The 25,315-nt window shown below is 51.4% G+C and overlaps 1 protein-coding gene and 2 long non-coding RNA genes across 19 annotated transcripts in view; 1 reads left to right on the top strand and 2 right to left on the bottom strand.

Annotated features, from left to right (window-relative positions):
* The first annotated feature begins 7 nt into the window (after nt 1–7).
* EMC1 (ER membrane protein complex subunit 1) lies at nt 8–24,452 on the top strand. 16 transcript variants are annotated; one of them, XM_084963108.1, is made up of 23 exons: nt 232–346; nt 3,071–3,195; nt 4,157–4,222; nt 4,467–4,560; nt 5,404–5,532; nt 6,262–6,388; nt 6,929–7,078; nt 7,365–7,532; nt 8,039–8,110; nt 8,443–8,502; nt 9,164–9,262; nt 9,996–10,092; nt 10,424–10,543; nt 12,169–12,368; nt 12,505–12,654; nt 13,617–13,778; nt 14,400–14,519; nt 17,044–17,181; nt 19,424–19,597; nt 20,186–20,396; nt 21,581–21,665; nt 22,858–22,987; nt 23,140–24,452. In XM_084963108.1, the coding sequence occupies exons 1-23, from the start codon at nt 243–245 to the stop codon at nt 23,317–23,319; spliced, it is 2,961 nt and encodes a 986-aa protein (XP_084819234.1). In that variant the 5' UTR covers nt 232–242; the 3' UTR covers nt 23,320–24,452. The 16 variants fall into 16 exon arrangements, with proteins under 16 accessions (XP_084819240.1, XP_084819242.1, XP_084819238.1 ...); XM_084963106.1 differs by having other exon boundaries at nt 10,421–10,543; XM_084963104.1 differs by having other exon boundaries at nt 9,140–9,262.
* LOC146402586 (uncharacterized) lies at nt 2,340–6,103 on the bottom strand. Its single transcript, XR_014807168.1, has 2 exons — nt 5,712–6,103; nt 2,340–5,658 (listed from the first exon to the last, which is right to left on the bottom strand). It is a non-coding gene; the product is annotated as an uncharacterized LOC146402586 (long non-coding RNA).
* The window catches only part of LOC110261106 (uncharacterized), a 25,560-nt gene continuing 14,239 nt past the window's right edge, over nt 13,995–25,315 (bottom strand). The window contains exons 2-3 of one of the 2 annotated variants that reach the window (XR_014807166.1): nt 16,303–18,691; nt 13,995–15,253 (exon numbers count right to left, since the gene is read on the bottom strand). This is a non-coding gene — a long non-coding RNA (uncharacterized LOC110261106). Of the gene's footprint in view, nt 15,254–15,559; nt 18,692–25,315 lie in introns of those variants that run through there. The other variant, XR_002344931.2, reaches the window with a different exon arrangement.

The following is a 25,315-nucleotide window of genomic DNA, read 5'->3' as shown; positions in this document are numbered from 1 at the left end:
CTGGGATGGCCTTCGGGGGCTGCCCTCGCGCGTGCCTGAACCAATCTGCGCGGCGGCCCGCCTCTCCCTGCCGCCTGCACGCTTTCCTGTGTTTCCAAGGCGACTTCTCACGCAGGTTGGGGATCCCCGAGTCCCGAGCGTCCCACCAAAGGCTGTGCTTGCGGCCCCAACTCTATGGTTCCTCGGGGGCCTGCGGACCGGTGCATGCCGGGCCGGCGGTGGGCGGGGCCCGGGCTCCTATCATGGCGGCGGCGGTGGCGGCGGCTGCTTCCCGATTCTGGCTGTGGGCCGCCCTGCTTATCCCTGCGGCCGCGGTCTACGAAGACCAAGTGGGCAAGTTTGACTGGTGCGTACGTGGGGGGCCTACTTGGAGGTGTGGGGCTATTTGCTCAATACCTGTCTTCTGTCTAAAAGGAGGGCAGTAGCATGCAGCAGGGCCAACTACATAACTTTGGGGCCCAGTGCAGAATGAAATGTAGCACCTCTTGTTCAAAGATTAAGCGTTTTAAGGTGGCGACGGCAGAGCATTAAACCAAGAGTTGGAGACCTTTCTGTGCCAGTCCCTGTGCGACGGTACAGGTCACTAGCCCGTGAAGTGAGCTCTGCCATCCGGGTATGCTTGGGGTTCTGGTCAGAGGTCACTCTTCTCCTCCCCCATCAGGCCTCATTTCTGTGACTGTCAGGTTTCTGATTTACTGGGTTTCACACGAAGACAGCCCACCCTTCTAGCTCAACTCTTCCACGGGCTCAGAACAGGACCGCCCAAGACTCACATCAGCTAGGTGTCATTCATTCGCTCTCTTACTGGCTTACTCACCCATTTACTCTTCCTTCATTCACTCATTCGCTCATTTTCATTCATTCACTTACTCTTCATTTATTCATTCATTCACTTACTCGCTCACTCACTCACCCAGCCACCCATCCCTTCCTTAACCCCACGGAGTTTGCTCACTTCTGCGTGAATGTCAGTTTGCTACTGAAGGCTGTACAGTCTTAGGAAAATGACTTAACCATTCTGTGTCTCAGTTTCTTTATCTGTAAAATGGGTTTGCTAGTTTCCTAACAATTACCTTCTGCAATAGTTGTGAGGATGAATAAGATAATTCCTTTAAAGTACTCTCAGCAGAGTGCCTGGCTCATTGAGTACAAACAGTATGTTCCCAATTATTATTATCATTATTATTAAGGGGACACTTTAATCCTTCTGATTACTCCTTCGTGGCTCTTCTTTGAAGTCTTTTCTGGACCAATTGATTTGCATATTTATTGAGTGCCTGTATGGGCCAATGGTTGTCCTAGACGTTGTGGCTACAGAGACGGAAAGGAGCTCAGTCTAGGGGGCCAGGTATATAAGTATGTGATATAAGACAGTGTGTCAAGTGCAACATAAATCACATATTTAATGATGTGAGCAGATGCTCACAATATAATATGTATGGTTGACTCCTGAAGAACACAGGGGTTGGGGGGGGCAGACACCCTCTGCAGTCAAAAATTTAGCATAGCTTTTAGTCAGCCCTCTGGATTCATGGTTCCACATTTAAAGATTCAGCCAACTACAGATTGTGTAGTAGTGTAGTATTTAGAAAACCACCAGGGTAAAAGTGGGTCTGTGCAGTTCAAGGGTAAAAAGTGGGTCTGTACAGTTGTACAAGGGTCAACTGTATGACACATATAAAGTGTATATGGTATGATTACAATTTAGCAGAATTCTAGGTATATGCAATTTATAAATTGAAAAGTGAACGGAAGGAAATACACCATATAAAAAGTTTATGGTGGTGGTATTTTAGGCATTTTTTGTTTTCCTTGTTATATCTTTATGTATTTTTTTATGTTTCCTAGAATAACCAGGAATTATTTTTATAGCCCAGATGAAAGATAACAGCATTTTAAAAGAGGGCATGGGGGGTTCTCTTGTGGCCCAGCAGGTTAAGGATCCGGCATTGTCATTGCAGTGGCTTCAGTTCCTGCTGTGGCGTGGGTTTGATCCTTGGCCTGGGAATTTCTCCTTGCTGTGGGAGTGGCAAAAAAAAAAAAAAAGAGAGAGAGAGAGAGAGCATGAGCAAAGGATGTAGTCTAAGAAGGTCTTAGTTCTGCATTCCAGTTCTGACAGCAATTGGTTGACCTCAGTGGACTTTGGTTTACTGGCCTGTCAAATGATAGTAATAATTTTTGTCTTACGTGCTTCATAAAGTGTTCAGTGAATACAGTGAGATTAAAGTATGTGGAAATACAGGTAGAAACTGTTACATGTTGTATATGCTTGTCTTTCTATATTGGTATAGTTTTTCCTTTTTTTAAGAAAAATAGACCAAACATCATAAAAAGGGAAATTCAGGGTAAACGTCATGTGTTTAATTTGCTAGCGATTGCATTTCATGAATAGCAACGTGTAAGCACCTCCTCTGTACTTGGTAGTATACCACTGGAAGCTAATTACATTCCCTCGATGCTTAGAAAAGTGTTGGAAGTGATGGGGTCTCTTCTAAGGAAAGTATGAATAGTGAGTCAAATGGATCCCGAATGTGGTATGGGGGCTAGAACAGGCTGCAGAGAACAAAGACCTGTCCTGATCTATGGAGTTTTGTTCAAAGATTTGCATAATTTTTCTCCTAAAGTCAGTGAAAATAGAAGGGAAAGTTGGCTTGTATGCTCGTTAGCAACAGGCTTTGTGTCTCTTGTGTGTAATGTGAGTGTCTAGTACTATCATTAATGAATAGAGAGGGAGCTATAATTTTGTTCTAGTAGGATTTAGGCCAGGTGCTCTTTTGGGTGTTTCTTATCTTGAGATAAATGCTTGCTTGTTTTTAATCACTTACTTAGTACCAGAAGTAAGACTGTCGTGTTACTCATCTGTTAGGAAGTATTCTCTCTTCTTGCTTCTGACCGCATTGCATGGAAATCTTGCTTTTGGTCAGATCACTTCATTAACACACATTTCTTAGACATCCTGAGATAGGTATGACGGTGATAACCTCCTGTATTTGTGACATTGTCTTTCTCCAAGGGGTTTTGTGCGGTGGTGGTTTTGGCCCCTTACATTTCCCTGTGCTCTTTTCTGTAGGAGACAGCAGTATGTTGGGAAGCTCAAGTTTGCCTCCTTGGAATTTTCCCCTGGATCCAAGAAGTTAGTTGTGGCCACAGAGAAGAATGTGATTGCAGCACTGAATTCTCGGACAGGGGAGATCTGTGAGTGAACTGTGTAGACAGTTAGGTCGGGATCCCTCTAGTCAATCCAGGATGGCCCATGGCTTGAGACGTCTGCCTGGCTGATGACCAGCTTGAGGACAAGTTGGCCACAAGTTGCATCTCTTTGTAGATTCTGATCATTTGGTTTTTTTTGGTCTTGTCATCTTTGAACATTTAATGTATTCCTGTAACTGGCCTTTGAGTCGATTTCCTCAGCCCAAGTCCTGAGTGTTCTTAAATAAGATATTGCTGCAAAAAAACACATTGTTCTGTTTTGCACTAAAGCTTTGGATGCTTCCCACTTCCACCCTTAAAATTTAGACATTTTTTTCATGGTTATTTTTAGGCACTAAAGTCATGGAAATATAGGTTTTTTTGTTTTTGTCTTTTTGTCTTTTTAGGGCCACACCTGTGGCACATGGAGATTCCCAGTCTAGGGGTCGAATCAGAGCTGTAGCCGCTGGCCTGTGCTACAGCCACAGCAACAAGGGATCTGAGCTGCATCTGCAACCTACACCACAGCTCATGGCAACGCCAGATCCTTAACCCGCTGAGCGAGGCCAGGGATGGAACCCACGTCCTCATGGATGCTAGTCGGGTTCATTAACCACTGAGCCATGATGGGACTTCTGGAAATATAATTCACAATCATTGTTTTTCTTGTCAATCAGGATTTCATTCATTTTGCCGTGGTCTGTTTATATGCTTGATGGGATGGGGTGGGGTGGGGCTGGGAAGTGTGGAGACCTCAGTTTGGGACAATAGCGGCCCCTCTCAACCCATCCCCCCATAGCCCAGTGTGTGGGAGGGAGTGGATCTTTGCCAAGGAGTTGTCTTCCTTCCCTCCCTCGAAGTAAAGCTGGACACTTCCGTGCAATTTGGACACTTCAGTTCTCTCCCACCCGACTTCTTGGATACTCTGCTCCAGTTCATAGTAACGTCTTACTCTCCTCTTTCTCAGTGTGGCGCCATGTGGACAAGGGCACGGCGGAAGGGGCAGTGGACGCCATGCTGCTCTACGGACAGGGTAGGTAGTGTCCTGCTTTGTCTCTCTGATGCTGTTGCCTCCCTCTGCGCATCCCTTGCTTCCTTCCTCTGCAGTGTCTGGTAGGGACCAGAGTAGCGGTGTCCCTAATAGGAAAGGACAGCTACAGCTCTAGTTTCTATTTGCACTCACACATCAGAGGTGAGGTCATTGCCCACAGGCTCTGGAAGGCTACAGACAGAGCAGCACTTTGGCAAATGGCCTCAGGTGGCCTTTTCTCTTCCAGATGCAATCACTGTGTCCAATGGAGGCCGGATCATGCGCTCCTGGGAGACTAACATCGGGGGACTGAACTGGGAGATGACCTTGGACAGCGGCAGGTAGAGAGGAGGAAGCTGGATTTCCTCTTGGCCTGGTTAAAGCCTTTGCTGCCACACTGATCTGCATGGACAGCAATTCTGAGCGTTTTAGCTTTTCTCCTAGTGACAAAAACCACTGACGAGCCGAAGAGCATCAGGCACCCAGTTTTTGACGTTCTTGAGGTTGTGAGGCCCATGAGCTTACTCAGCTCGCACTTATGGCCCGCCTGTTAGCTGCAGAGCTCTCTGCTGGGCACTGTGCTCGCTCTTGTACTTGACTGCTTTTCCTAATTTACTATCCCTGAGTTCTTTGCGATGTTCTAGGTATAAGGACATGATATAAAACTTCCAGTGTTCCAAGTTTATGTTTAGAGAACAGTTTGAGCTACTGTCACATGTTTGCTAAAGTTGTGTGAGTTATAGGGTTATTAGGTTATATATATATCTTCTGATAGTAATTCCTTTGGTAAATCCTTTGGGAGCCCCCCAGGCAGTGGGAACACACCTGTGAATATGACACAGTCTCCATCATCAAGGAACTTGTCAGCTGGTGGAGCCAGGTGTGCAGCCCACTAACGACAGAACTGTCTGATGGCTGCCAGGGTGGAGGGTTGGCTGTGAAGTCCCAAGGGGAGGAGGGACCAGCCTAATCTCTCCTAAGGGAGATTCAGGGAAACAGTACCGGCAAGTGGCTGAAAGTACAGCTTCTCAGTCAGCCAGTGGAAAGCGGAGCCACGCTTAGGATCCAGATGCATTTGACCCCAAGCCTGTTCATTACCTACTGAGCTATGCTGGTTGTCCTGGATTGTCCAGCCTGAGGCTCAGGAGGCTCTGGGCAGCACTCACCCCTGTACCGGTGCTCAGTTTCCAGGCGCTTGGGCTGGTAGGCCTCCAGGAGTCGGTGAGGTACGTTGCGGTCCTGAAGAAAACCACTCTTGCCCTCCATCACCTCTCCAGTGGGCACCTCAAGTGGGCAGAACATCTCCCGGAAAGGTAAGGCCACCCTCCCACCAGGTGACCGCCACCTCCTCCTGTTCTCTGCGAGCCTTTCTCCTCGAGGGTTGAAGCGTTTGCTTTGATGCAGGCTTACTTTAGCCTGAGTCAGTGATCACTAGCTCACTCGGATCTAGGGAGCCCAACACGCTGCATCACATGTAGTGTGTTGGGCTCACTAGATCTAGGCCTGAACTCCAGTGGCTGCCTCTAGAGTTTCCTTCGCAGCGAGGAGAAAACTCCATCTGGACATGAGAGCCAGTCAAGCAAGGAGAGTGGCTCACTCACTCACTCGCTTTGGCAGGGACTCCAAACTCAGATTCTTGTGGGGCCAAGTGCAGAGCACCCAAGAGCAGCAAAGCAGGCCCAGAGGGGATTGTTGGGAGCTGCAGTGTGTCTAGCCTACCTCAAGGGGGCAGCCTTACCCAGCCAATTGGTGTCCTATAGGAACGTAGGTTGGCCTGGTGTTACCACGCTTTGTACTTTTAAAGAAAAGCTTGGAATCTTATTTTTACATGTAAAATCTCAGTTCTAAATGTTGACAGCGAATTCAAATTAAAAAAAAAAAAAACCCTCCCAGCTGTGCGCCACATAAAACCTATTTGGGACTGAAGTTTTGTGACATCTGGCTGAGTACCTGGTAGTTTGGTTTCAGAAGACCCCAGAGGATGGTCCTGTCCTGTGGCTAAAGCTGTCGCCCCCTGCTTTTCCTTCCCCTCCCTCCCTCAGTGACAACATCCACTACCAGATGGTGTATTCCTATGGCTCTGGGGTAGTGTGGGCCCTCGGAGTCGTTCCCTTCAGCCACGTGAACATTGTCAAGTTTAACGTGGAGGATGGAGAGATTGTTCAGCAGGTATGATTTCGCTCGAGGAGCCTTGTGCACTGTGGAGGGGAAGAGATGGAGCCTGTCTTTGCACCGGGGACCATGGGACTCAGCTGGGCAGATGCAAAAGGCATTTTTGGCCCCAGATTCTGGGCACTTAGGGGCTGCCTTCTCCTCATCAAGCATTTATTTAAAGCTCTCAGCTTTGCACCTGGTGCTCTCCGGGGGTGGCCGAAAAATTTGCATAGGTCTGTTCATTGCCTGCAAGTATCTCACAAGGTAATTTGAAACCACATGTGGCAAATACAGTAGAGGAATGCTTATTTGACATATCAGGTATTAAAAGCGATCCGGTATATTTTTCAGATAACCAGAAAGAAAATCCTGATCTTCTCCAGCTTTGGAGTTTTTGAGAAGCTGGGAGGGATGGGGAGAACTCCTTGGGAACCAGCCAGGAAGAACCTTTGAGCTTAGGTCCCCAGTGGGATCCGGTGGTGATCTTGCTGGTGAGGTAGGAGGGAAATGTAAAGAAATCCCCATGAACCACCTGTTCTGATGTCTTTGGTGAAGGTCAGAGTGTCGACTCCCTGGCTGCAAAGTCTCACTGGAGCCTGTGGTGTGGTGGATGAGGCTGTCCTGGTGTGCCCTGACCCCAGCTCACGGTCCCTCCAGACCTTGGCCCTGGAGACAGAGTGGGAGTTGAGGCAGATCCCCCTGCAGGTGAGAGGCAAGCGCCTTGCCTTTGTCGCTTTGAAAGGCCTTTTTCTCCCGGGGTCATTGCTTCCTTCCTCTGCATTGGCAGCCCTCGAGAGGTCAGGCCTCTGGCTGAACTGGTATACAGGAAATGGGCCACTCTCCTCTCTGGAGAACCTGGATGGGGGCTTCTGGAGCCACATGCCATGGCCTGGTTACTTTCACTGCCAAAGTGGGACAGAGGATGCTGGCCTGGGACGGGTCAGTGACTTGTCTCCTCCTAGTCTTCATCCGTTTGCTTCTCGTCTCGCAGTCTCTTGACCTAGAATTTGCAAGTGGATTCCAGCCCCGGGTCCTGCCGACACAGCCCAACCCCATGGATCCTTCTCGAGCCCAGTTCTTCCTACAGTTGTCCCCGAGCCACTATGCTCTGCTGCACCACCACCACGGGGTCCTGAGTCTGCTCAAAAACTTCCCGCAGGTAACTGCAGCGGGCGTGGTTTGCTGGGATTCCGGAATATCTAATCTGGCATCTGATGTGGCTGCCAGAAATCCCTGCCTTTGAGTCTGGAGATATTTGCTCAGGAAAGAAGACATCTTTCCATGAGTGGGTTGAGTGGAGTTAGCCTTAGAACAGAAATGGATTTTTTTTTTCCTGAGAGTTGCGAAGGATTTTTAGAGTAACACGGCACCTTTCTGAGTCCGCAGGAGAATGGGGACATTAATTAGAGCTTCCCTCTAGATCTGAGAGCAGCATGGGATGTAGGAGTGACATGTGTCTGTGTTGGAGGTCGGAGAGAGCCCTGTTTTCAGCTGTGGATACAGGGGGGCCTTCCTCTGCTCTCAGATGCCCTGGTCATTGTGCTCCAAAGTTGGGAGCACGTTCAGCTCCAAGGCCAAGGGTCCTTTCCTATGGAGGTGGCCCTCTCTAAGGCTGCTGGCTAGGACAGACCCCGTTTAGGAATTGACACATTCCTCTCTCCCCAGACTGCCCTAGTGAGCTTCGCCACCACTGGGGAGAAGACGGTGGCCGCAGTCATGACCTGCCGGAATGAGGTGGTGAGTATTGAGAGTAACAGCACTTGGGGTTTCATGCCTTATCTTTGCCAGGAGCCCTGAGAACCAGAAGTCGGGCACATGCACCCAGTCACCTCGAGCCCAGAGAGCAGGAGGCTGTTGAGAACCTCTTCATCTGTAGAGCTTTCTCTACCTGCCTTGTCCCCAGGAATGGGACAACCTCACTGTCATCTGGGCCCCGTTGAGCATTGCATGGAGCAGGGATGGGAAGTGGGATTGGCCTTCTCCCGAGGGCTGAAGAGAGAACTCATTTTGGTGACTGGGAAGGGACCCCTTGGCTGAATTTTCCCCTTCTGTCCTCTTTTCCCTAGCAGAAGCCTAGCAGTTCTGAAGATGGGTCAATGGGGAGCTTCTCAGAGAAGTCCAGTGCACAGGTAGGGTGTGGCATTGGGCAGCGTGCCAGACCCAGAGACGCACGGGGCCACCCACTGAGGCTCAGGGAGCAGCCAGGGCTGTGAGCAGTTCTCCTAGAGTTCCCAGCCTCGGAGGGGCTTTCTGAGTTATGTAAACTCAACCCCGTTTCTCTTGATCCATTATAATTGGGAGATTAGAAAGCAGAATCCCTAGACTCTGTTCCGAACTACGTTCTCCTCTGGGCCTCAGTTCCCCCATTTCCCTTGGGATCCCGGCTGGCAGAGCCGAATAGCAGTCAGTGCAGACGCACTGAGGCAGAGCGTGGGACCCTGGCCGGAGGCACCGGTCTCGGCCGCGGCCTCCATCCTGAGCCTTCCCGAAGGGGCTGTGGTCTCCCTGCTTGTGGTCTTACTCTTGGGGCCGTCTCCACTGCATGCTACTGGCTTCCTTCTGGAACGAGAACGTATAGCGGTTGTAGTTTTTATTTATTTGCTAAGGCGCCTTATTTCTGCCTCAGGATCCTGCTTTTCCCTCTTATTTCCCTCTTCTGGCCTGGGTCCTTCTCCAGGGTATCTTCCCCCAGATTCCTGGGACTTCCTTCGGGGGACTTTGCTCTGGGGGACCCCTCTCCTTGGCCCGTGTTGTCTGTACCCTTAGGATTCGCTGGCTTGTTTCAACCAGACCTACACCATCAACCTCTACTTGGTGGAGACGGGTCGGCGGCTGCTCGACACCACGATCACCTTCAGCCTGGAACAGAACGGCACCCGGCCGGAGCGGGTGCGTCGGGACCTGTGGGCTTCGCAGCCTGGGGCTCTCTTTCCTCGGGGCCAGTCACAGCCGTGGGTCCTAGAGTAGGGTTCTCTGGACGTAGGCTCTAGTTCTTCCGGAGCCACTGACACGTCATGACCCCCTGTGACTCGCGGTATGAGTAGACTCTGTTTATGCCCAGTCATCAGTGTGCCAGGCTCTCTGCAGGGCTTTTTACGTATGCACTGATCAACGTAACCCTCGCAACGGCCTCCTGTTGCAAATGAGGAAACTGTGCCTGGTGATATTTAGAACCCTGGCCGGGGTGGCCGACTCCACAGCCTGCACTCTTCACTGCTGCTTGAGGTCAGCTCTGTGCACGTCCAGTGCTGCTCCTCAGCCTCTCTGGCTGTGGCTTCTTCATCTCCAAAGTGTAAAGTCTGACCCGGGCCTCCTGCTGGCTTTAAGGATGTGTTCGGTGTGTGACCCAGTGACGCATCTGTGAGGTGCGTCAACATGGGCCAAGTAGAGGGGTCCCCTAGGGCCCAGCACTGTTGCTGTGTCGGCTCCTAAGGATACAGGTATCTGATTGGAGTCCAGGTAAAAGCTGTATTGTTTGGATATCAAATAACGCTGTGACCTGGTCATCTGACAGCTCATGCTTTGAATTTTGGAGTCGGGGGCTTGGGAGGGGGCAGTAGGTGGTGGTGGTGGTGGTTGGACTCTCGCTGACCGAGTGGCCCTGACCAAGTTTGGTTTATAGCTGTACATCCAGGTCTTCTTGAAGAAGGATGACTCCGTGGGCTACCGGGCCTTGGTGCAGACGGAGGACCACCTGCTGCTTTTCCTGCAGCAGCTGGGTGAGTGGACCGCATGCAACCCATTTTTTTAGGCCAGTCCCTTAGTTTCAGTCAGACTCTTTGGGGCTGCGGACAGGCTTCTGGGAAAGAGTCAAGTCAGGAGTATCCTGGATATTTTTTCCAGAGCTCTATGTCACCTGCCTTTCAATAACTCCTTAGCATTCTAGGGTGTGCTATAGAATTTTCCCCACTTGACCTCCTGATTCCAGCCCTTGCCCTGCCATTTCTTCTTCTGACTCGAGAGCTGTGGTAGCCCCTGAGCCACCAAGAAGAGTCCCTTCAGGGGGTGAGGGAGGCAGGCCCGGCTTTTGTAACCCAGTTTCTACAGCAGGGAGGGTGGTGCTTTGGAGCCGCGAGGAGTCCTTGGCCGAGGTAGTGTGCCTGGAGATGGTGGACCTCCCCCTGACCGGGGCGCAGGCTGAGCTGGAAGGGGAATTTGGCAAGAAGGCAGGTATGAACTCGGGGCTGAGAAGCGGGGGGTGCCCTGGGAGCGGGCTGGGTATTTGCCCCATGGGAGATGCCAGCTCACACCTCCCTGGCCTCCAGGCCCAGGTGTTTGGCCAGTCCATTCTGAATTAGGCCTGTAACTGGTTCCCGGCACGTTTGTGGCCATACGGTTTATAACACTGCTCTTCCCTCCGGAAGGAATACCTGTGACGCCCTCTAGGGGAAGGTCCTGATGAGAAAGAACCTTAACACAGCACAGTAATATCTACCCTTGCTTGAGCACCTAAAATTTGTCAGCCACTGTGTCAGGCACTCATGGGTCCTCTTTGTCTCCGAAGCAGCAGTCACACCTTTCTGGGGCGACATGACTAGGTTGGTGCAGTTACTGTGGTTACAGGCCAGTGCCCTTTGAAACCGGCCACGGGCCCAGTGCCCAGCGCCCAGAATGAACTTGGTTCACTCTCCTGATTCAGTCCTGCCCATCTCCTGCCTCCTGGCCAGTCACCTGGCTGTCCAGGTGCTGTTTATCGCGGTCCCGTGCTGGGCCAGGCACTCTGCTAGGTATTGTAGGCTTTCTTAAGCTGAGGATTAATTTGACTTTACTATTTATTTCTGCTGCCTGGATCCAGCAATTCAAGGTAAAACCTGCTTCCTGTTGCCTGTTGCTCGTTGCCTGCCCACATGGTTAGCTTTGGGTCAGTTGCTTGTTTTCCCTGACTTGCCTCCACGAGATGTATACCATGTGTGTGTGGACTGCTCTGCCTGTGATGCGTCCTGTTTGCTGTCACTTCTCTTCCTTGAGCAGAGGTTGATGGAAAATTGGAGAAGCAAAGGCACAGCTCCCTTTCAGTGAGCACCTAACCACGTTCTGGGGTCTGATCTTGGCAACAGCCCAACCGGTTATATGCCATTTTATAGACGAGGAGCCAGAGGCTAAAAGGTCAAGTACATTTTCAGGGTCACCCAGCTAGTAAACAGTGGAGCTGGGACTTTAATCCAGGGCCGCCCGACTCCAGAGGCCATGCTTTTTACTGTAGCCACCATGCTTGGTGACCAGTCTCATCTGTGGAGGTTTGGGGTGGGAGCCTGATTGGTAGAGGAAGGGGTAGAATGACAGACGGCCCCAGGAATGGGTTGCAAGTGGGTCTGTTGGGTGCAGACTAAATCGTTGACAGAGTAGGATTGAAGGAGTAGGAAACAGGTACCTGTTCATGGCACGTGTGCATCTGGCACTTCCACGCCCCGCCCTCGTCTGGTTTTGTCATGGCTCCCAGAAGCCTTCCTCTGGCTGTTCTGGATGTGGGGTTGTGCTGGAAACATTCACAGCATGGTTGCATCCTGCATGGCTGATCCCTGACCTCTTAGGCTCTTATTCCAAGATTCCAGGCAGGTGAAGTGCTGAGAGTCAGGTGAGTAGGTTTTGGAAGTTCCTGCATGGCTGTTCCTGCGTGTGAGACTATTGGCATCAGGCAGGGCACTGCCCCGTGAGCTTGTGGCCTGGTTGTGGATGACGAGCACTCCACAGGAGACAGAGAGTCTCTCCTTAGGGAAGGCAGGTGCCCCCTTGCTGGAAATAGCCAGTCTGATGGGGAGCGAGCCTCAGCTGCATTACCTTTTCCTTGACACCAGACGGCTTGCTGGGCATGTTCCTGAAACGCCTCTCGTCCCAGCTCATCCTGCTGCAGGCGTGGACTTCCCACCTCTGGAAAATGTTCTACGATGCTCGGAAGCCCCGGAGTCAGATTAAGAATGAGATCAACATTGACACCTTGGCCAGAGACGAGTTCAACCTCCAGAAGATGATGGTGATGGTGACGGCCTCAGGCAAGGTGAGAGGGGCTGGAGCGAGTTCTGGGTGGGGAACAAAAACCCTTTGGAAGGGGATCTCGCCTGCTCCTGTTTTCAGGGAGAGAACCAGTCCTTGGGTCTGTCTTTCTAGCGGCGAGCCAGTTGTTTGTATTGCAGCTTTTTGGCATCGAGAGCAGCTCTGGCACCATCCTGTGGAAACAGTATCTCCCTAACGTCAAGCCCGACTCCTCCTTTAAGCTGATGGTCCAGAGGACAACTGCCCATTTCCCCCACCCTCCTCAGTGCACTCTTCTGGTCAAGGACAAGGTGAGACCTCTACCTCTCTTTTGAGCCAAAGTGGGTGTGGTTTTTTGGTGTTTGTTTGTTTGGTTTGTTTTGCTTTGTTTTTGTCCTTTTGGGGCCACACTAGCGGCATATGGAGGTTCCCAGGCTAGGGGTCTAATAGCTGTTGCTGCTGGCCTATGCCACAGCCACAGCCACAGCAATGCCAGATCCGAGCCACGTCTGCGACCTACACCACAGCTCATGGCAACGCCAGATCCTTAACCCACTGAGCAAGGCCAGGGATCGAACCCGCAACCTCATGGTTCCTAGTTGGATTTGTTTCTGCTGCGCCACGATGGGAGCTCCGTTTTCTGGTGTTTTGTGACTGATGACGTTTCTTCTATGCCTTTGGGATTCTCAGAGAGTTAAAGGCGGAGAGTCAGGGGTTAGAGCTCCGTTTCTTCCAGTTTTGGGCCTGAGGGGAGGACCCATCCAGGACTGATGTGGAAGGGACTGAGGAGTAGGGCTGACGTCACCAGGTCCCTAGGAGGCCAGTTGTGCTGCTTCCCGGACGCAGGCAGCTGACAGTGGCTCCTGAACGACTGTTGGCTCTTCTCCAGGTGGTGCAGGGCAGGACACAAAGCTGTTTATCTTTGCCTCCCAGGGGCAGACGGCTCTTTGTGGACTGATCCTGCCATCCTCAGAAAGGGGAAGGGGGCTTGGGGCCACTCCCTAGAACGGCCGCCCAGGGGTTACTGAGTTGGTCTGACCGTCTCGTTTGTTCCTCAGCCTGACCTCTTCCTGCTTAGCTTTGGAGCTAGAGGTGTTGTGACTTTGACCTTTCTGCCACATCAGCCTTCAGACACTTTCACCTTCAGCCAAGACTGTTTTCTGCACGGAGGCAGATGGGGCTCTGCCATGGCCGAGCTGGCGTCCCCACTGTGCAGCTGTGCCCTTGGGGTTTCTCCCCGTACTGACGGAGGCTGACCATTTGCCCCTTTCAGGAGACGGGGATGAGTTCGCTCTATGTCTTCAACCCCATTTTTGGGAAGTGGAGTCAGGTGGCCCCTCCAGTGCTGAAGCGCCCCATCTTGCAGTCTTTGCTTCTCCCCATCATGGATCAAGACTACGCCAAGGTGCTGCTGTTGATAGATGACGAGTATAAGGTACACTGTCTTCCTAGCCACCAAGGAGTAGCCGGGTGGAGTCAGGTGTTGGGCAGGTGGTCAGGCTTGAGGGCCCATTTGGGAGCCGCCTGCAGTCCACACACATTTGGGCTTGAAGGGCTGTCTCGCAGCGACCTGATTACTCTTTCTACACTTAGGAAAACTCGGAGACTTAGCTCAATTTAAGCCCTACTTGGGTTTAGTAGACCTTAATTCTTTTTTTTTTTTTTGTCTTTTTGCCTTTTCCAGGGCTGCACCTACGGCACATGGAGGTTCCCAGGCTAGGGGTTGAATTGGAGCTGTAGCCGCCAGCCTATACCACAGCCACAGCAATGCGGGATCTGAGCCGTTTCTGCAACTTACACCATAGCTCATGGCAATGCCAGATCCTTAACCCACTGAGCAAGGCCAGGGATCAAACCCACAACCTCATGGTTCCTAGTCGGATTCATTAACCCCTGAGCCACGATGGGAACTCTCATAGTAGACTTTAATTCTTTTAAGCTTTGCTGTTTTACTGTTTAAGGCCCTTTTTGATGGGAAACAGTGATGAGTCTTAAGAAACTGTGCTCAGAGAGTCCTTTTCCCCTTAACTCTTTTCTTGGGCTCTGGGGTTTTAAGGTCACCGCTTTCCCGGCCACTCGGAATGTCCTGCGGCAGCTCCATGAACTCGCCCCTTCCATCTTCTTCTATTTGGTGGATGCGGAACAGGGACGGCTGTGTGGCTATCGACTGCGAAAGGTAGGGGAAGGGCATCCTGGCAGGGCCTTTGTCAGGTGGATGTGGGCATTTCCTGGTTACTTGGCTAAGAAGTGAATGATACTGTTGGTTGTGTGGTCAACCTGGATCAGCGTGATCCTGACATCTGGCTCAGAGTCAGTCATTTTTGTACTTACCGAGCAGCCGTTGCGAGGCAGGCCCGGCCTGGCTGCTGTGGAAGGAGCAGCCCTGGAGAGACGGTCGCGCCCAGGGTGGTTTCATTCCCCATTCCTCTCCTCCTGCGGAGGGAAGGGACGTCCTCTCCATTTTAGGAGGGTGGGCGGCGGGACTGGTGGCTGAATAATAGGACTTACAGTGTGAAGGTGATGTTGATCCACTCTTGACAGAATGTGGGCTCTGAATTTTATTTCTACAAGTGGGATTGATTCACTCTGATCCTCACATACTCGAGTCCAGCTGTTGCCAACAGGGATCCACCTGGGCTCTGAGGTCCAGCTCTGGCCTCGGCCCTGGGAGCAGGGCTGCATAGAGGGTCATTTGTGGCGCGTGCTCCCCAGAGGCCTCGTAGCCCATCCGTGGGGCCGTTGCTGAGGCCCTGCAGCCGCCGTGGTCAGGAGCTTGGCCCCAGCCGCTTGTGGAGGAGCCTGGCCTGAGTGCTCGTTTGCTCCGTGTCCTGGGCAGTTGACTCCTCCCCGGTTCTCTGCTTCCTTGTCTGTAAAACAATATGGTCGCGGTGCCACGTCATGAGTTTGTCCCTGGGGAGGAGTTGGGGTTAATATGTGTAAGTCACGTAAAGCAATGCCTGGCACACGGTCAATGCCATCCAAGTTTTAGCTGCTGTTGTTTTAAACATACAGGGCCCTTCCTGGCATTTTATAACCGCCAACCTTTAGCATAGGAAAAGGTCTGTCCAGAACACATGTTATTTACCCTGTGAGTGAAAAAACCGTCCTTCCAAGTTGATGAAAAGGGGACCTGGGAAGAGACAGTTCTTCGTGACTAGGGGGCATGGCCTGGGGATTCTAATGGTTTCATGAAAGCCTATGGTGACGAAGCCTGACTTATTCTTAATAGAAATTTTTATTATTTCAAAAAACTTGGACTAAGTAAACACATAAAATCATTCTCATAGTATAAGATCAGATCGCTACAGAGGTCCACGAGCACCCCGTGCATGGGCGTCAGGGCGTCCCCTCCCACCCGCTGTGCCCTGGGTGGAGGACGGGGTGGCTGCAGCACTCTGTCCAAGGGCCTCCCTGTAACTCCAGTGCCGGGGAGACAGCTGGGCGGCTGCACAGATGCTCACGTCATGCTTATTCTGTCCTAAATGGAATTGCCCTGGGCTGAATAAGAAATCGATTTCTCCCACTCATGGTATTTTCTACCACATTGATTTTTTTTATTAAGCCTATATTTTATTAAAATTCAATACTGAGTAAAGTGCAAAATCCTGCGATTATTGCTCAGTGGCCCTTCACTAAAGGAACACATTTGTGTACATGGCAGTGAGCACAGGAAGCAGAATGGCCCCAGGAGGCCCTTGTGCCCCCTTTTCAGTCACTGCCCCACCCCCTCACCCCCCCCAGGATTCCATGTAATTCCATGGTATGGGTGTATAATAAAGCACTTAGCCGTAAAGGATGACTGGTTTCTTACGACTCTAAAGAATGCTTCCTGTAATATTCTGAGGTCCCCACCAGCTTATTAATTTGCTGTTGGATCAGCATACAGGGACCTTAGATTTTAGTAATAAAATGTAAAAAATAAGTAATAATTGCTCAGTGTTCTGTCAATTATTTCTTACTTAAACAAGGGGATACTGTTGAATATTCCTCTTCTTTCTTATTGGCTTTAGTATCTTTTTTCTTTCCTCTTTTTTTGACAGGAAGTAGGATTTATTGGTGGGTGCGAGTGAGGAGGAAGAGTTCTGAGGTCCCCATGAGTGCAGGGCCTGCCATGTGTCCAGGGGGCCATCTGGGAGGAGCTGCTTTTCAGCCACCGAGTCTTCAAATTCATTCTCATTAGACCTAGAAAAGCCCCACGTCGCAGTGAAGTGGGTCTTTGGGTGGCCAGTGTACCTGAACTCGGCCCTGTGTCGGACCTCAGTCACAGACTCCTTATTCTGCAGCTTGGTGCCGATGGACAGTGGATTTGGCCAATGTGGACACTGGCCACTGTACCTGGGGCTTTCCAAGGCTCAACTGTTTGGAGCCTAGACTGGGGACAGCATGAGGTCAGACATGGGTGTCCACTGGAAAGGGCCATCTCCCAAGTCCCTTCATGCAGTGCAGATAGGCAGCAGGTGCGCCCACTGTCCCAGAGGCTGCGGTGTGCAGACATTGCACGCCGGGCTTCACTGTCCTCCTTGGACTGAGAGTTCCAAAACTTCTGCCCAAACTAGGTCCTTATTGCTGTTTCTCCTTGGAGCTCTGATCCCTGTTCCTTCCCGCCCAGAGGCCCAGTTGAACTGCAGGACATGTCTAGCTGTAGCTCTCTCGGGTATAAGTGTCCTTGCTGATGAGCAGTGCTGGCTCTTCTGCCCTAGGACCTCACCACTGAGCTGAGCTGGGAGCTGACTATCCCCCCGGAGGTACAGCGCATCGTCACGGTGAAGGGGAAGCGCAGCAGCGAGCACGTCCACTCCCAGGGCCGCGTGATGGGGGACCGCAGCGTGCTCTACAAGGTACGGCCAGCAGTCTGGTTGAATCCCGGCTCTCGGACTTGGTGGATACAGCATCTGGCGCGAATCATTTAATCCCTTTGAGCCCGTAATGGGCACGCCTACCCTCCTCCTATGATTGTTGTGATCGCATGAGATCACATGAGGTCCTCATGACCCAGTCGATATTAGCTGTTATTATTAGGGGTAGTGCTGACGGAACTTTCTGCGTCAAACCTTAACATCAACAGCTCCGTCTTGGTGATCCAACACTCTAGTTAGTGGTCAAGGCACGGACCACTAGTTGGCGGCTGAACTGCCCTATGAGGGAAGGTAATGGTGGTCGTGGACATGAGCTACACCCTGTGCAGGGCAGACTGAGCTGGAGGAGGAGGTGTCATAGAACAGGGGACGCGGCCCGCCCTGCAGATGGGCAGTCCCGGGTCAGACTTGCTGACCATCGTGGGAGACTTGCCTAGGCTTCCCAAACGTCCCTCTTCACCAGTAGAACGGGGACAACAGCTCCTGCGGCACAGGGTTGTTTTGCAGATTAACAGTGACAGGTACTGTGGTTAGGGCCACGCCTGCTGTGTTGTTAATGGTACACTTGGTGCCATCACTTGAAATCTTTGTTGAGGGGTGCGTTTCATGGGGCTACCGTCAGTTTTACTTGTTCAGAATGACCCAAATAATACAGATTCTAAAGTACATTCTGATTTATACTAGAAAAGGATGTATTCAACATATAATTTTACTTTTATAAGGTAAGATACATTAGAATACTTGTGTTTTCATACATTAAAAAGAATAGTGGTTAAGAGTAGGGCTTTGTGGATTCATATTTTTATGCAGATTTTTTTAGCTTAGCTTTTTTTAAAACTTTTTTTGGGGGGGCTTAACTTTAGATTCACAGGAAAGCTACAAAAGATAGTACATAGAATTCTGAATATCTCTTAGTTTCCTTTAGGGGACTGCGGTGCATTTGTCTAAACCAACATTGGTACAAGATGGTTCATTAAATGCAGACTTTACTTGGGTGTCACCAGTTTTTCCACTAGCGCGCTTTTCTGCCTAGGGTGTTTCACCAACAGCAAGGAGGCTAGTGTGGCTAGAAGAGGGTGCGTAAGGAGAGTCAGGGTTGCTGAGGTCTGAGAAGTGACAGGTCCACCTCACAGGCCGTCGCTCTGGCTCTGTTTTGAGGGAGGTGAGAAGCCACACAAGTTCTGAGCAGAGCAGTGACGTAAGTGACGGAGTTACCAGTCTCATTGGCCTGCTGTGTTGGTTGAGACTAGAATGTAGAGGGCTGAAGAGGGAGCAAGCTGGCATCATCCAGGTGAGATGATGGTGGTGAGAAGGGATCAGGTTCTGAATGCTTTTGAAGGTTGAGCCGCTAGGAAGTCTGATGGATTGAGTGTCGTGTCTTGTGTTGGAGAGAACGGAGTCCAGGATGCCACCGAGCTCCCAGATCTGAGACACTCTCGCGGGGAGCAGGTTTGAGCAGGGGTAGGACAGGAGTTCAGTTTGAGATGAGACCCTGAGGAGAGATGGAGACGGCAGTCCATTGGTCAGGTGTGGAGTTCAGGGGGATGACTGGCTTGGCTACGTAAACCTGGGCATTGCCAGCACCTGTGAGCAGTGTGAAAGCCAGGAGATTGGCTGAGGTCACCATGAGGGCAAGTGTAGACAAGAATGTCCAAGAACCTGGGCAGAGGAGGAGGGACCCACCGCCGGGACTGAGAAGGAGCAGCCAGGGAGGCCAAGGAAAAACCAGGTGTCCTGAACACCAGGTGGAGGAGGTGTCTCAGGAAGGGAGTGATCACCTGTGCCACCTGGTACTAGTTGGTCAAGTAAATCCAGAACTGAGGCTTACCCATCGGTTGAATGGTAGGAGGGCACTGGTGGAGAGAAATCACGTAGCTGGAGCTGTGCCCTTTGGTCAGTGAGTCAGCCCACCTGGGTTGTGTCTTGAGTGACCATTTGTGTGTCAGTGACTTGAGCAGATACCTTCACTACTTCAAGGCATCTCCTTGTGAAGTGCAGTGACAGCTGTTTGTCAGCATGTTTAGGGGATTCAGTGAAGCGATGGAGGCAAAGCCCCTGGCGTGGCCCCCAGTGCCCAGCAGACACTGAGTGAGCCCAGTGATGACAAACCCTAAACAGGAAGCTCTTCCAGCCAGAAAACACCACTCCCCTGCTGCCAGAGAGCCCTGGCTGCACCTCCTGGCCCGGGGCTCAGAGGGCGGCGCTTGTTCCTCCATCTCCGCAGAGCCTGAACCCCAACCTGCTGGCCGTGGTGACGGAGAGCACAGATGTTCACCACGAACGCACTTTCATCGGCATCTTCCTCGTGGACGGTGTCACCGGGCGCATCATCCACTCGTCCGTGCAGAGGAAGGCCAGGGGCCCCGTCCACATCGTGCACTCGGAGAACTGGGTGGTGGTGAGGCGCGGGCCACCGCCAGGGCCTGACCCAGCGAGAGGGTGGGGCCGGTCTCCCTGCGTCACAAATGCTTTCCTTGCCTCTTGTTCCAGAAACCAGTTGCTGCTTTGTGTTTTCATAGCATTCAGAACCCCTCCCTGGCTGGCAGCAGAGGGGCTGGTAGGGAGCTGGGCTCAGGAATCAAACTGTCCACATTTGGTCCCAGGTCTTCATCTCCTGACTCTACAGCCTCGAGCCAGTTGTTTAACTCTCTGTGTTATACTCACGTATGAAATGGGGGTAACAGCAGTCATTTCTAGTCTAGTTTAGCACAACACCTAGCAGGTAGTAAGTGCTCAGATGTTAGCTGTTATTATTCTGATATCTTAAAATCTTGAGAATTCCTGTGTCCTGTGATGAACTTGGATAGTGTAGATACAGCTGCCCTGGAGGTTAGTAAACCTGGGAGCAAGGAAGAAAGCTAGGGTGCTGGCTGGTTTCTTTCCTTCTGGACGTGTAGCTAATAGGCAAGCTGCCTTTGCACGGGAGCCCCCCTTCCAGGGAGCCAGCGGCCGAGCCCCCAGCAGCCCCCTCCGCCTTTCCCTGCAGTACCAGTACTGGAACACCAAGGCCCGGCGCAACGAGTTCACCGCGCTGGAGCTCTATGAGGGCACCGAGCAGTACAACGCCACCGCCTTCAGCTCCCTGGACCGCCCTCAGCTGCCCCAGGTGCTCCAGCAGTCCTACATCTTCCCATCCCCCATCAGCGCCATGGAGGCCACCATCACGGAGCGGGGCATCACCAGCCGCCACCTGCTGAGTGAGTGACCAGGGAGGGTGTGCAGTGACCAGCTTCCCTTAGGCAGCCACGCTGAAGGACAGCTCTGGGGATCGGTGAGGAGGGCTTATTTTACCAGGAAGAGTTCCCTAGTCTGGCTTTGCTGTCCATGAAGGAGATGACACGTCTCTCCTAGTTCTCATTTCTCTTTCTTTTTTTTTTAACGTCTTTTTAGGGACGTACTCATGGCATATGGAGGTTCCCAGGCTAGGGGTCTAATCAGAACTACAGCTGCCAGCCTGCACCGCAGCCACAGCCACACTGGATCCAAGCTGCATCTGTAAACTATGCTACAGCTCACGGCAACGCTGGATCCGTAACCCACTGAGCGAGGCCAGGGATCAAATCCCCGTCCTTAGGGATGTTAGTCGGGTTCGTTACCATGAACCACGACGGGAGCGCCCTTAATCCTCGTTTCTGATGAACCACTTTTAACTCTGTTCTGTTTTCACTTTGCTCAGAAAGCTGAGCCCTGGGATCATACCCAGCAGGTAGGCTGTGCAGGTGGGCTGCCAAAAGTGCCAAAAGCATAGGGTCTCATCTTTATGTAGTTCAAGTTCAGGATCATCTAACAGGCTGCTCTGCCTAGTTGATTTTACCAAAGACATTTGGGACTCTCAGCTTTGACAGGGCGTTGGTCTTACTGTTTTATTGTCAAATTTGGGAAGACAGCCCTCTCGACTGTTTCCGACGTTCAATCCCCAACATGAAGCCAGCGGGACCTCACGTTGCCTGGTCCTCCGACACCCGCCTGCCCCCGCCCCATGCGCCCCCAGCCTGGCTGCTGCAGGGTGCACCTGCTTGGTTGCAACAAGGACTTGCTTAGTTGGGGCAGGTATTATTGGAGGGAAGCGGGGTGGGGGAACCAGAGAGATCCCAGGGGTGCTTCATGCTCTTACCTTTCATCGTTACCCGTTTTTTGATTCTAGAACTTTATTTTCTGATGTCTCAGGATGTTGTGTGAAGAAACTAGTATCTTCAAACATGGGGACCTTCATTCAGACCCTTGTGTATTGGATTATTGCTTTTGGTCTTTAAGGGAGTCTTATCAACCCATTTTTTGGTTTTAAACTCCAAGCTTTTGTGATCAGGACAGTTTTCTAAGTGGCTCTGATCTGGGGTGGGTCTGCGTGAGCACTCCCCTGTGGTGACTTGTTTCTGTGCAGTTGGGCTGCCTTCTGGAGCGATTCTCTCCCTTCCTAAGGCCTTGCTGGATCCCCGCCGCCCCGAGATCCCAACAGAACAAAGCAGGTGAGACCCTCGTGGGCTGATTATGTTCGGTCCCTGGTCTGCTGTGCACTGTCCTGCTGTGTGGGGACCTGGTGGAACTAATGCTGTGTTGGGTGCTGGTAAATGCTACAGAGCAAAAACGAAAAGGGACAGGGGCTGTGAAGGGTTAGGGTATGTGAGGTGAGATTCGAGAGCACGGCCTGGGGAAGTCCTCTGAAGAGGTGACTTCTGAGGAAGGACTTGAAGGAGGGAAGAAGCTGGCCTTACGGATATCCGAGGGAGAACCTCCCCGGCGAGGCAGGAGCCATCACAAATGCCCTGAGATCATGCCCAGAGAGTTACAAGGAGGGTGGGCGGCCTCTGGCTGGAGCAGCCAGTGCCGGGGACACTGGGAAATGAGGTGAGAGCGGTGATGGGGGCTGGATCATCAGGGAAGCTAGTAGTTGTCACTGTTAGCATTCATTCTTGTATTCGCAGCCGGCATCTCCTGTGTATCATCATGCCTCCACCCGCAGTTCTCTTCCCTGAGGGAGTGAGGAAGGCAGGGGCAGGGTGAAGAGACAGCAGAGGAGGGGAGGGGAGGAGTGCAGCCTGGAGAGCGTGGGGGGGTCGGGGGAGGGGGGCAGACTGAGGCGCTCTGGAGTGAAGAGCAGGAATGGCCTGGTGAATCGATGTTTTGGTTTTAAAGTAGCCCTGACTTTGCTCCTCTAGTATGAAATACTGGTGGTCTGTTGTTTTTTTTTAGATTCAGAACGAGGTAGGAAGCCAGGTCCATCTTGCTCTCCACACAGCTTGCTTTCTTGCGGCCCTTCCTGATGTTGAGCTGCTGAATGTTTATCTCCCTGATGCGAGTAGACCTCAGAGGGAGATCTGGGGCTGGAGACACAAGTGGAAGCCTGGGGCTCCGGGCAGCTGGGAGATCCCCTGACAGCAGTTTGTTTTTTTTTTTTTTTTTTTGCTTTTTAGGCCCACGGCTGTGGGATATGGAAGTTCCCAGGCTAGGGGTTGAATTGGAGCTGCAGCTGCCAGCCTACACCACAGCCACAGCAATGCCAGATCTGAGACACATCTGCAACCGACGCTACAGTTCACAGCAACCCCAGATCCTTAACCTGCTGAGCGAGGCCAGAGATCGAACCATCATCCTCATGAATACTAGTCAGGTTCATTACTGCTGAGCCACAGCGGGAACTCCCCGGCTGATGTTTTGCAGAGAGGAGAACCTGATCCCATATTCTCCAGACGTACAGATCCATGCAGAGCGGTTCATCAACTATAACCAGACAGTTTCTCGAATGAGAGGGATCTACACAGCTCCCTCAGGCCTGGAGTCTACTTGTTTGGTGAGCAGAGCCCCAGCCCAGCTTGTGCCACCTTGTCCACAGCTACCCTGGACGACAGCCGAGGAGTCCGCTTCCTCTCGGACTGGAGCCTGAGGTGGTGGCAGATCACCAGCTGCCTTTCTTACAGGTTCCTCCTTCCCTCTGCCCTCCAGGTGGTGGCCTACGGCTTGGACATTTACCAGACTCGAGTCTACCCATCCAAACAGTTTGACGTCTTGAAGGATGACTACGACTACGTGCTCATCAGCAGCGTCCTCTTTGGCCTGGTCTTTGCCACCATGATCACTAAGAGACTGGCCCAGGTGAAGCTCCTGAACCGTGCCTGGCGGTAGAGACCTGAGACCCACTGCCAGAGGCCAGAGAGGAGTGAGGGTCAGCTCAGAGGCTCCAGCTGCAGCTGACATCACGGGGAGGATGAGCCTTGGGCACTCATCTCGGTTGAGAGTTGGGGGAAGAAGTTAGACTCTGGCGGAGACTCCTTTTGCGATGCGTCTGATGCGGCATCATCGGCGGGGGATGAAGGCTGAACTGTCCCCCACCTGAGACCTCAAAGCATCTTGGACTTTGCCTTGGAGCCCCAAGGCCATTGCCCTGTTCCCTTTCTGTGTCCATCCGTGAATGCTGGTGTTTGATAAGACCTCCAGCAGAGTGTTCTGTGGGAGGCCTGTTTAAATGGATTTGGGTTTGCCTTCCATTTCCCAGGTTGATCTAGAAATCTTTCTGATTGTTTCCCTGCTCCCTGCTTCAAAGTCAGAAGGGAACTCTCACCGACGACTCCGCCTTCTAGGGGAGAAAGAAGATCTGTCCTTAGCTGAGGTTCGAGGACGGCTCCAGCCTCTCATGGCTTCTCTCCAAAGGTCTACGAATCTATCTCTGGTGTCAGAATTTCTTTCACCTAAGCCTCCAGTTTCAGGTTCCCATTCGCCCAGTCTTAGATTCGGATTATCAAGAGCCAAGTATGTTATAGTGCCTTGGTTTGTTGGTCAGTGTCCATGCAGCTGGGGCCTTTTAAACAGTGCTGAATTATGTGAACCTCGAATTGGGTTCAAGGGAAGAAGGCAAATCTCCCCGTTTCACAGTCCTCAGAATCTCTCACTTCACCCAAATCAGCTTCGAACCTAATTAGAGAAGGTTGTCCTTAAGAACCTCCTTATTTATTTTTAGTTGTAAATGAATGTGTGGGTTACTGTATTTTCTCTGAAAAACGAGCAGATTTTAACTGATCTTTACAAAAGGAAGGGAGAAAAGGGTAGGGGGAAGGAAACTGGCATCTTGTGGCTGTCGCGTTGCTGACTGGCTGGGCTGTTGTCTCTGCTACAGACTAAAAGTGTCCTAAAGAGTTCCCTTGTTCATGGATTTGGGGAATGATGGGGGTTTTCTTTACTGGGAAGAATGCAATACACACAGAGCCCTGTTGGAAGAGAAGTACATTTACATGTCTGAATAAAGTGAGCGACAAATGACACCAAGTCCTTTTTTGTGATTTTGGAAGGAACATCGTTTTGAGACTCCTGCATTAGATGGGATAGAAAGCTGTGCAGGAACAGACTGAGTGTAGTTTTTTTTTTTTTTTTTGTCTTTTGAGGGCCACACCCACAGCACATGGAGGTTCCCAGGCTAGGGGTTGAATGGGAGCCGTAGCCGCCAGCCTACGCCACAGCCACAGCAATGCCAGATCCTTAGCCTGTTGAGCAAGGCCAGGGATCGAACCTGCAACCTCTCGGTTACCAGTCGGGTTCGTTAACTCCTGAGCCATGACGGGAACTCCTGAGTGTACTATTTTAATTGGGAAACATGCCAATTTAATCAGACAAGAGTGATTTTATTTATTTATCTTACTATTACTATTGTTTTTCTTTTAAGAGCCACACCCACGGCATATGGAAGTTCCCAGGCTACGGGTCAAATTGGAGCTGCAGCTGCCGGCCTACATCACACCCACAGCAAGGCAGGATTCAAGCCACATCTTTGAACCACACATGGCAATGCCGGATCCTTAACCCACTGAGCCGGGCCAGGGATCAAAACCTCATCATGGATGCTAGTCTGGTTCCTTACCACTAAGCCACAGCGGGAATTCCAAGAGTGGTATTATTTGAAAAACAAATATTTTCCTTCCTGTGGTCATATGTTGATGGTAGAGAAGAGAAACAAGAATAATTTTAAGATAAAATTGTGAAATTGATTTTAAGGAAGGAATGAACATCTGAGTATCTCCAGAAAAAACAGGCATCCGTTCATCCTGACTTAAAGCGTGTTGTATTTAAAGTGACTTGGGAGGAGTTCTGTGGTGCAGCAGGTTAAAGATCTGGCATTTGCCACTGTAGC

The sequence above is a fragment of the Sus scrofa genome, chromosome 6 (genome assembly GCF_054392235.1).
Source record: "Sus scrofa isolate SSC_HxYL_T2T_F1_AM1 chromosome 6, Sscrofa_HxYL_maternal_Yorkshire_Landrace_v2.0, whole genome shotgun sequence".
Lineage (NCBI taxonomy): Eukaryota > Metazoa > Chordata > Mammalia > Artiodactyla > Suidae > Sus > Sus scrofa.
This window is presented reverse-complemented; position numbering and strand designations above follow the sequence as displayed.